An 11,060-nucleotide genomic window follows, 5' to 3' on the forward strand; every position below is an offset into this window, starting at 1 on the left:
ACTACCTCGGCAACTTCAGCCCCGGAGATATGAGAGCCTGTCCCCAGGCCCTACTTGGAAGGCGTGTTGGTGGGATTGAGGAGGTAAGGAAAAACTCCCCTTTAACAGGAAGAAACCTTGAGCAGGACCAGGCTCATGTAAGGGGACCCTCCTGCTGATGGGGGGGCTGGGTAGAGAGAGAGGAGAGGAGAGAAGAGGAGAGGAGGGGAGGGGAGAGGAGAGGAGAGGAAAGGAAAGGAGAAGGAGGAGAGGAGAGGAGAGGAGAGGAGAGGAAACCATGACCCAGTGGGGGGGTGACAGAGGCCTGTCAGGTGATCATGTTTCTGGACCCCGGCAGCCTTGGCCTATAGCAGCACAGCTAAGATGTGACCTAATGATTAGACGACCCCCTAAGTATGATAATTTGTCTGTCTATGATAGTAACTGGAACTACTGAATTAGTAACAATAAGCTTTTTCAAAGAGGTAGGTTTTAAGTCTGATCTTAAAAGTAGCGATGGAGTCAGCCTCCCGTACCTGGACAGGGAGCTGGTTCCATAGCAGGGGGGCCTGGTAGCTAAATGCTCGGGCCCCCATTCTAACTCTAGAGACTCTGGGGACCACAAGTAGACCAGCATTCTGAGAGAATATCCTGCAGTAGTTCTCAGGAATGGCTGTAAATGCTGTTTTTCCTGTTTCCCTCACGTTTATCTTTGGTGAGCAGAGTTCCTAGTGTTCAACGCTCCTGGTGTTCAACGCTCCTGTGGAACCATGGTGTGTTTCACCAATATAAGGGTTCCTCCATGGAAAAGCCCAAATCCTCCCCAGGAATCCAGCAGCTAGTGCTCTGGTCTGTTATTCAGAGGAAATGTCTCCTTCTATTGTGCTTCATGTGTGAGTGTTTGTGTGCATTAGCCAGAAGTGTGTTGCCTTGCCTGGTTTCCTCAGTATATAGGAATTCTAGTACGGATGCAGCGTACTCCAGGTTTTTCTTCAGGTCCACCAAAGACGCCTCTCCTTTGTCCAGCTGTTTCACAAGGCAGCGTAACCTGTAACACACACACACACACACACACACACACACACACACACCATCTTATTTGTTCTAGAACATTTCCGGGGGGTTTCGCAGATGCATTAGTTGGACTGGACGTTCTGCTGCATGTGTTGGGGTGGAACGTAGAACCTGATGGCAGCACTCTCCAGGGCATCAGGTTCTTCAGGGACCGGTAGGTCATCAGCCAGGATTTCCTCGGTGCTCCGCGTGTCAACAAGCGTTTCAGTGCGTTTGCTGCTGCCAGTGCACGCAGCCATATTTGTGCACAGAACATTCTGAGACCTCGAGCCTACATGGATTCAAGCAAAGATCAAATGACAGCCGGAACACAGCGTTCTGGCCTTTATGAGCAGGAATGTTGTTGTGGGATTGGGAACAACTCACGCGTCAGTTGGGCCAGCGGGTGCCTGTTGCTTTCACCTGCTTTGTTGGCAACTGCAAAAATAATCAGAAGTATCTATTATGAGACCAACTGAGTCTAAATTGCAGAGGTTTGTTCTTGTTATGGAATAAGTTGGTCTCAGGAAGTCACTCTTGTGGAGTGTGGAACTATTTCACAGTGTCCAGACCAGCAGATGGACGGTGCTGAAGGTGGAAACCAGCCAGTCCAAAGAGGTGAGCAGGTTTGAGGAGGAAGTGAAGGAGGAAGTGAAGGAGGAAGTAAAGGAAGAAGTGAAGGAGGACGTGAAGGAGGACATAAAGGAGGACGTGAAGGAGGACGTGAAGGAGGACGTGAAGGAGGACGTGAAGGAGGAAGTAAAGGAGGAAGTAAAGAAGGAAGTGAAGGAGGACGTGAAGGAGGACGAAAAGGAGGAAGTAAAGGAGGAAGTAAAGGAGGAAGTAAAGGAGGACGTGAAGGAGGACGTGAAGGATGACGTGAAGGAGGACGTAAAGGAGGGCGTGAAGGAGGACGTGAAGGATGACGTGAAGGAGGACGTAAAGGAGGACATAAAGGAGGACGTGAAGGAGGACTTAAAGGAGGATGTGAAGGAGGACATAAAGGAGGACGTAAAGGAGGAAGTAAAGGAGGAAGTAAAGGAGGACTTGAAGGAGGATGTGAAGGATGACGTGAAGGAGGACGTAAAGGAGGACATAAAGGAGGACGTGAAGGAGGACGTGAAGGAGGACGTAAAGGAGGACGTAAAGGAGGACGTAAAGGAGGACGTAAAGGAGGACGTGAAGGAGGAAGTAAAGGAGGAAGTAAAGGAGGAAGTAAAGGAGGACGTAAAGGAGGAAGTGAAGGAGGACGTAAAGGAGGACATAAAGGAGGACGTAAAGGAGGAAGTGAAGGAGGACGTGAAGGAGGACGTAAAGGAGGACGTAAAGGGGGACGTGAAGGAGGACGTGAAGGAGGACGTAAAGGAGGATGTGAAGGAGGACATAAAGGAGGACGTAAAGGAGGACATAAAGGAGGACGTAAAGGAGGACGTAAAGGAGGACGTGAAGGAGGACGTGAAGGAGGACGTGAAGGAGGAAGTAAAGGAGGAAGAAAAGGAGGACGTAAAGGAGGAAGTGAAGGAGGACATAAAGGAGGACGTAAAGGAGGAAGTGAAGGAGGACGTGAAGGAGGACGTAAAGGAGGACGTAAAGGGGGACGTGAAGGAGGACGTAAAGGAGGACATAAAAGAGGACGTAAAGGAGGACATAAAGGAGGACGTAAAGGAGGACGTAAAGGAGGAAGTAAAGGCATCGTGAGATGCGATTGATTCTCTAAAACCTTCTCAGTCAATATCATTTCTGATCTGTAGCATTCAGGAAAGGTGATGGCAAGAGCACAACTGACAATGATCTATATATGAACGTGTGTGTGTGTGTGTGTGTGTGTGTGTGTGTGTGTGTGTGTGTGTGTGTGTGGATCCAAAGTGATCCTGGAAGAGGATAAGGAGATAATAACGGCTGATTTCCCTTTGTGAACAAGAGCCCATTTCATTAGTGCTAATGACTCCCTGAGCGTAGCACCATAACAACTAGCAGCACATGTCATGGCTCCTGTCACATGATGTCACAGCCATTTCCCTTAAGTCCTTCCTCTTCAGGTTTCCATAGCAACAACATCCAGTAAACACTGAGACAGCTGGGGTTACGCGTTTGAATGAGAGCAAGTTTTCCCAATTATCCTAGAAAGAACCTGTGAGGGTGACATGATGAGGATCCCAAACATGTGAGATGAATTCAGTAACTTCAGTAATTCAGACTTCTGGACCCCCCATCCAGGAGCTTTCACCCTCACGGGTGACCTGTTCAGGATAGAAGCAGCAGATTATTGTTGTCACTGACTGAACGCACACGAGTTGTCCTCTAGGCAACAATCAGCCGTCTGTTGCTGTTCATCTCGCCTCGAAGATGTCAGCAACCTTGAGGAGCCAACGGCGTCTGGGAACCCCGCAGAACAACATGGATCACAAAATCCTTCCCATTCTAGTTCTGCAGTTAAACATCCCACAGCACAAAGACACCGTCGGTCAAGGAAAGAAGCAACGTGCTCAGGAACCTGGTGCACCGGAGCAAAGTTCTGTCTCACCAATAGTGAAGCTGAAGCCATCGATGCTGAAGGTCGCGCTCCGACATTTTTTAAATCCTTGTTTTTTAGACGTTGGCTGTGTCATTGTGCAGGTCTCTGCTCTCTGCCTGAGGGCTGATGAGGGAGAAGTGGTGTCCCTGGAGAAGCCTGATGCAGACTGCCGTAACCTTGGCGATCCTGCAGGACCACCCATCTGAGCGGCTCTCCATCCTCCTTCCAACATCTGTCTTTCTTCTCTTATTGTGTGGACTGGTGCTCGCTCACCCCCCACAAAAAGCTGCTCCTTCAAGAGCGACGGAGAAGATGGAAATAAAGAAAAGTTTGTTGCACCAAAACGGGGGGGGGGGGGGCTGAGCCTGAGAACCTGGAGGAGGAACTTCTACTGCAGTCAAAAACAAACGTCTCAGACACAATGAAGAGATTCTCTGCACTCGTTAACTCGTTAAAGGTAAAGATGCACGGAAACACGATCCTAGAACCACAGATGATTGTTTTACATGCACTCAGCAAGAAGGTTGTGGTTTCACCAGCTGCCTGTAGAGGGCGCTGTGGCCGATATGTGAGTCGTCTGAATGAGGCTTGAAATGAGGGAAAGAACCTCCAGACTGAGGATTCTGAAGGAGGTTCTGTGTGGGGAAGGCCCACCGGGCTCCTGTGGCCCGGGGGGCTGCAGTGGCCCCACTACAGAGGCGGCGGCTGCTGCTGATCTCCTCTGATTGAGGGACTTCCTCTCTCTGTTGTGCTCACAAGTAAATTGAATTTAGGAGGTTTCAAGCACATGATGGGATCATGGGATTGTTGTTTTTCTGACTTTTCCTCAGCCGACTCTGCTTGTGTTGCTGAGTTCTTCTGCTGAAACCTCTTCTGACAACATGCATCCGGCTTGCTGGTTCCTGACGGTCCTCCTGGCTCTGGGCTGCACCCCTGGTCCCTGCAGAGCCGGGCCTCTACACGCCCAGTGCAAAGCTGAATGGTACCCATTCTTTTCTTACCTCCTTTGAACGGGTGCTTCTCTCTTTCCAGAGATCTTTGAAGGATCATTCCAGACCCGATGTTTTGGACTTTTGAGGCTTTACCTGCTATTTGCTTATTATTAAACTATTTTGGGACTATACTTTACTGTCCTGGACTTTACTGTACTGACTGGACTATACTGTACTGACTGGACTATACTGTACTGGACTGTACTATACTGTACTCCACTGTACTGTGCTGGACTGTACTGTACTCTACTATATTGGACTATACTGTACTGTACTGTACTGTACTCTACTATGTTATACTGGACTGTACTATACTGGACTATACCCTACTATACTGTACTGGACTACACTGTACTGTACTATACTGTACTCTACTATATTGGACTATACTCTACTGGACTGTACTGTACTGTACTATACTGTACTCTACTATATTGGACTATACTCTACTGGACTGTACTGTACTGTACTATACTGTACTCTACTATACTGGACTATACTCTACTGGACTGGACTGTACTGTACTCTATTGTGCTATACACGTGTATCTATGAAGCTGGACATTTGGTGCTGGATATTTTCCTGTATCATGTTGGGGAGCAGCCAGGTGACCCTCCTGAAGCCTTCTGATGGTGAACATCTTCTCCTGCAGGTATTTTGGAGTTCCTTGTAAAGCGGTTTATGAATTGCTGGTGGCACAGATTAGAAAGTGGACAACGAGAGCGAGCTGCTCCACGGGAGGACAGAAGTGCCTCTACAAGGTTCGCCTTTCACTCTTCATCAAGCTGCCATTCTTCAGGAATCCACAGCTTCATCGAAACCTCTTCACTTCTTCACACATGCAGCTAAACAGCCTATGGAAGGAAGCTAAAGCCTCAACCTAGTTAGCATCTCCTCACTAATTACTAGATATCTGATATTAGTACACACACACCAGGCCAGGCAACACAAACCTGCTAATACACGGACTCACACACTCACACACTCACACATACACACCACACACACACCAGACACACACACACACCAGGCCAGGCAACACAACCCTGCTAATACACAGACTCACACACACACACACACCACACACACTCACACACACACACACACACACACACACACACACACACACACACACACACACACACACCAGGCCAGGCAACACAACCCTGCTAATACACAGACTCACACACACACACACACACCACACACACACACACACACACACACACACACACACACACACACACACACACACACACTCCCACCTGTGTTTAAATGTGAAATTCTGTGAACCCTTTCTTGGTTTCGTTTCGCTTCGTTTTCTCCCGCTTATCTGGATCCGGGTCGCGGGGGCAGCAGCTTCAGGAGGGTGCCCAGACAGCCCTCTCCCCGGCCACTTCCATCAGCTCCTCTGGGGGACCCCCAGCCGCTCCCAAGCCAGGTGAGAGATGTGATCTCTCCACCTAGTCCTGGGCCGGCCACGAGGCCTCCTCCCGGTGGGACATGTCCGGAACACCTCTAAAGGGAGGCGTCCGGAAGGCATCCTAGCCAGATGCCTGAGCTGACCCCAGCTGACTCCTCTCGATGTGGAGGAGCAGCGGTTCTACTCCGAGCCCCTCCCGGATGTCCGAGCTTCTCACCCTATCTCTAAGGCTGAGCCCGGCCTCCCTGGGGAGGAAACTCATTTCAGCCGCTTGTATCCGCGATCTTGTTCTTTCGGTCATCACCCAGCGTTGACGGCCATAGGTGAGGACTGGGACGTAGATCGACCGGTAAATCGAGAGCTTTGCCTTCCGGCTCAGCTCCTTCATTACCACGACGGATCGGTTTAGCGCCCGCATCACTGCTGACGCCGCTCCGATCCGCCTGTCGATCTCCCGTTCTATCCTACCCTCACTCGTGAACAAGATCCCAAGATACTTGAACTCCTCCATCTGGGGCAGGACCTCCTCCCCAACCCGGAGAAGGCACTCTACCTTTTTCCGAGCGAGGACCATGGACTCTGACTTGGAGGTGCTAATCCGCATCCCTGCCGCTTCACACTCGGTCGCGAACCGTCCTAGCACGTGTTGGAGGTCCCTGTTCGATGGCGCCAGAAGAACTACGTCATCCGCAAAAAGCAGCAACGAGATCTTCCGCCCACCGAACTCGACACCCTCCACTCCCCGGCTGCACTTAGAAATTCTGTCCATAAAAGTTATGAACAGAACCGGTGACAAAGGGCAGCCCTGGCGGAGTCCAACCCTCACTGGGAACGAGTACGACTTACAACCGGCTATCCGGACCAAACTCCTGCTCCTTTGGTTCAGGGACTGGGCGGCCCTTATCAAGGGACCATCCACCCCATACTCCCGGAGCGCCCCCCACAGGATGCTCCTGGGGACCTGGTCATAGGCCTTTTCCAAGTCCACAAAGCACATGTGGACTGGTTGGGCAAACTCCCAACTCCCCTCAAGCACCCCAGCAAGGGTAAAGAGCTGATCCATGGTTCCACGACCGGGGCGAAACCCACATTGTTCCTCCTCGATCAGAGGTTCAGCTGTCAGTCTAATCCTCTTTTCCAGCACCCTGGCATAGACCCTCTGGTCCCCCCTCTTAAAAATAGGGACCACCACCCCGGTCTGCCAGTCCAAGGGCACTGCCCCCGATGTCCAGGCAATGTTGCAGAGGCGTGTCAACCAGGACAGCCCTACAACATCCAGGGCTTTAAGATAACCCGGGCGGATCTCATCCGCTCTTGGAGCTCCGCCGCCGGGCAGCTGTTTCACTACCTCGGCAACTTCCGCTCCAGAAATTGGATGGTCCACCTCCCGGTCATCCGACTCTGTTCCACCTTGAGGATACGTGTTGGTAGGATTGAGGAGCTCCTGGAAGTATTCCTTACACCGCCAGATAATTGCAGCTCCCCATGCACACCTAACACGGTGTGGGCAAGTTGCCGCCTGCCACCCCTAAGGCGCCGGACAGTTTGCCACAATCTTCTCGGAGCAGACCGAAAGTCTTCCTCCATAGCCTCACTGAACTCCTCCCACGCCGGAGTTTTTGCCACCGCGATTGTCTCGGCCGCAACCCGCTTAGCCAACCAGTACCGGTTAGCTGCTTCTGGAGACCCACAGACCAGCCATGACCTGTAGGCCTCTTTCTTCAACCTGATGGCTCCCCTCACCTCTGGTGTCCACCATCGGGTACGGGGATTACCGCCACGACCAGCACCAGCGGCTTTGCAGCCACAGCGACAGCCGCCTCGACAATGGCAGAGCGGAACATGGCCCATTCAGACTCAATGTCCCCTACCGCCCTCGGAACACGATCAAAGCTCTGTCGGAGGTGGGAGTTGAAGACCAGCCTCACGGGTTCCTCCAACAAGCGTTTCCAACAGACCCTCTCTAAGCATTTGGGCCTCTGGTTCTGATCGGGCAGACCGTTCCTCCCAATCGCCCCTTTCCAGGTCACGCTGTCGTTGCCCACGTGAGCGTTGAAGTCTCCCAGCAGCACGATGATGATGGGACACTGTCCAGCGTCCGTCCTCGGTCCTCCAAAAAGGGCGGGTACTCTGAACTATCGTTTGGTGCATACGCACAGAACCCGTTCCACGACCCGAAGGCGTAGGGAAGCAACCCTTTTGCTCGACCACGAGAACCCCAACGTCGAGCTAGAGAGTCTGGGGGCAAGCCAAAAGCCCACCCCCGCTCTCTTACTCTGAGCAATTCCAGCATAGAAGAGTGTCCAACCTCTCAAGGACTTCGGTTCCTGAGCCGACTCTATGTGTGGAGGCGAGGCCGACCATATCTAGTCGATAGTGCTCAACCTCCCCCACAAGCTCCAGCTCTTTCCCCACCAGAGAGGTGATGTTCCATGTTTCAATAGCAAATTTCCATAACCGAGGATCGGACCACCAAGTGACGCCTTGGTCCGCCGCCCAATCCACACTGCACCGGACCCTTCATACTCCCCCTGCGGGTGGTGGGTCCACTGGAGACGGGAGTGTCCACATAGCTGGTTCGGCTGGGCCTGGCTGGGCCCCATGGATGTAGGCCCGGCCACCAGGCGCTTGCCATCGAGCCCCAGCCCCAGGCCTGGCTCCAGGGTGGGGCCCCGGTAACCCTCCGGGCCAGGTATGCTGCTTCCCTCTTTGCTGTGCCATGTTGGGTCTTATGAACCATTCTTTATGTGACCCTTCACCTAGGACCAATCTGCCTTGGGAGGCCCTACCAGGGAAGAACTGCCCCGGACAGCAAAGCTCCCAGGCTCATTAGGGTACGCAAACTCCTCCACCACGATAAGGTGATGGTTCACACCTTTCTTGGTGTGAGGAGAAACTGTCGAGACGACGGAGAAGGAACGTCCATAGACAACAGCAACGGTTCTGTTGGAAGCTTGTCTGGTGAACAGAACCTTGGTTGTGCTGCTGAGATGTCACTGAGCCAGCACTCTTGGAGGATCTTTGGATCTTGAACATGGGACAGAGAACCAGAGACGTGCTGATGGGACTTTCCTGTCTTCTCTCTGCAGCTCCAGTCGGCCTCAGTCCACTTCATCACAGCCAAACACGTGAGCCCGTTTAGGAGATATGTGGAAAACATCAACTTCCGCTTGGTCCCCTACCACTTCTTCACCTGCTGTCATGTTTCGGTAGGTTTTTTCTTTTACCCCATCATGAGAACAACCGAAGCTAAATGTTCCTCAGAGTTTAAACTGGGTCCAGCTTCCACCACACCTAATCCCCCTCCCCCATTCTGTACTGGTCCAGTCACCACTCAGGCCAGCTTAATGACCACAAATGATTTTATTTATCACACACACGCATGCAAACACACACACACGCACGCGCGCGCGCCCACACACTCTCTAGGGTCTGGTTTATCTCCCGTCTCCACCCGTTAATCAGAAAGTGATTTAAATCAGTGTTTTAAATCAGAAAAGTATCGAAACAAGGCCGATTTACCACAATCCATTCCTAAACTCCCACTTTGTGTGTGTGTGTGTGTGTGTGTGTGTGTGTGGGTGTGTGTGCTGTAGGCCATGTCCATCTCTGAGACCTGGTATGCTGTGAAAGACCATGGAACCAACTACTGTAACCTTTATAACCTGCTGGAAGGTGAGCTCAATGCAGGATCTAAACATGACGATGATGTGATGATGACGATAGGAACCGACATGATCGGCACCCAAGCGACTTCTGTGCAGTCGTCTGCGTGCAGTCGTCTACGTGCAGTCGTCTTCGTGCAGTCATTTGTGCAGTCGTCTGCGTGCAGTCGTTTGTGTGCAGTCGCCTTCATGCAGTCGTCTGCGTGCAGTCATTTGTGCAGTCGTCTGCGTGCAGTCATTTGTGCAGTCGTCTGCGTGCAGTCGTCTGGGTGCAGTCGTCTGGGTGCAGTCGTCTGCGTGCAGTCGTCTTCGTGCAGTCGTCTTCGTGCAGTCGTCTGTGCAGTCGTCTGGGTGCAGTCGTCTGCGTGCAGTCGTCTTCGTGCAGTCGTCTGTGCAGTCGTCTGCGTGCAGTCGTCTTCGTGCAGTCGTCTGTGCAGTCGTCTGGGTGCAGTCGTCTTCGTGCAGTCGTCTGTGCAGTCGTCTGGGTGCAGTCGTCTGGGTGCAGTCGTCTTCGTGCAGTCGTCTTCGTGCAGTCGTCTGTGCAGTCGTCTGGGTGCAGTCGTCTGCGTGCAGTCGTCTTCGTGCAGTCGTCTGCGTGCAGTCGTCTGTGCAGTCGTCTTCGTGCAGTCGTCTGTGCAGTCGTCTTCGTGCAGTCGTCTTCGTGCAGTCGTCTGCGTGCAGTCGTCTGCGTGCAGTCGTCTGCGTGCAGTCGTCTTCGAGCAGTCGTCTTCGTGCAGTCATCTGTGCAGTCGTCTTCGTGCAGTCGTCTTCGTGCAGTCGTCTGTGCAGTCGTCTTCGAGCAGTCGTCTTCGTGCAGTCGTCTGCGTGCAGTCGTCTTCGTGCAGTCATCTGTGCAGTCGTCTTCGTGCAGTCGTCTTCGTGCAGTCGTCTGCGTGCAGTCGTCTTCGTGCAGTCGTCTTCGTGCAGTCGTCTGTGCAGTCGTCTTCGAGCAGTCGTCTTCGTGCAGTCGTCTGCGTGCAGTCGTCTGTGCAGTCGTAGACACCTGCCTCAGGTGTTCCTCGGGCCCCCCTGCCTGAGGAACACCATCACTGCTGTTACATGTTGATGGAAGGAGAACACTTCCTGTTTGTGTTGACATGCGCACTTCCTGTGTTTTGCCTTCACAGGAAGTGGCCTGACTGAAGCTAGCGGCTATAAAGAAGTCACCAGTGACTTCCTGTGTACGCAGCGTTCCTCGGCCAACTGCACAGTTTACTGAAAGTCCAGAGCGAGAAGAACCGCCGGCTCATCGGGCTCCTGGATTCAGAAAACGGCTCAAATGACATTTTTCAGTTGTTTCAGATCATTGATTCTGGATTTCTCCATCTTTAAAACTGAGTTATTGTTTTTTTCCATTTTGTTCCTTTAAGACACTTTGAATATTTTCCCATTAAAATGAAGTCACCAAGAAAGAAGCTGTACAAACAAGAGTG

The 11,060-nt window shown here is 52.1% G+C and overlaps 1 protein-coding gene across 3 annotated transcripts in view; it reads right to left on the reverse strand.

Moving 5' to 3' along the window:
• The window catches only part of LOC101076085 (calcium/calmodulin-dependent 3',5'-cyclic nucleotide phosphodiesterase 1A-like), a 24,614-nt gene extending 20,805 nt beyond the window's left edge, over window positions 1-3,809 (reverse strand). Inside the window, exons 1-5 of one of the 3 annotated variants that reach the window (XM_029831925.1) lie at window positions 3,557-3,809; window positions 3,322-3,459; window positions 1,420-1,470; window positions 1,165-1,324; window positions 914-1,027 (exon numbers count right to left, since the gene is read on the reverse strand). In XM_029831925.1, the coding sequence (XP_029687785.1) occupies window positions 914-1,027; window positions 1,165-1,324; window positions 1,420-1,470; window positions 3,322-3,459; window positions 3,557-3,779 (686 nt within the window). In that variant the 5' untranslated portion in view covers window positions 3,780-3,809. Of the gene's footprint in view, window positions 1-913; window positions 1,028-1,164; window positions 1,325-1,419; window positions 1,471-3,321 lie in introns of all 3 variants that reach the window. The other 2 variants (XM_029831927.1, XM_029831926.1) reach the window with 2 other exon arrangements.
• Between the last annotated feature and the right edge of the window lie 7,251 nt (window positions 3,810-11,060).

The sequence above is a fragment of the Takifugu rubripes genome, unplaced genomic scaffold (assembly GCF_901000725.2).
Source record: "Takifugu rubripes unplaced genomic scaffold, fTakRub1.2, whole genome shotgun sequence".
Classification (NCBI taxonomy): Eukaryota; Metazoa; Chordata; class Actinopteri; order Tetraodontiformes; family Tetraodontidae; genus Takifugu; species Takifugu rubripes.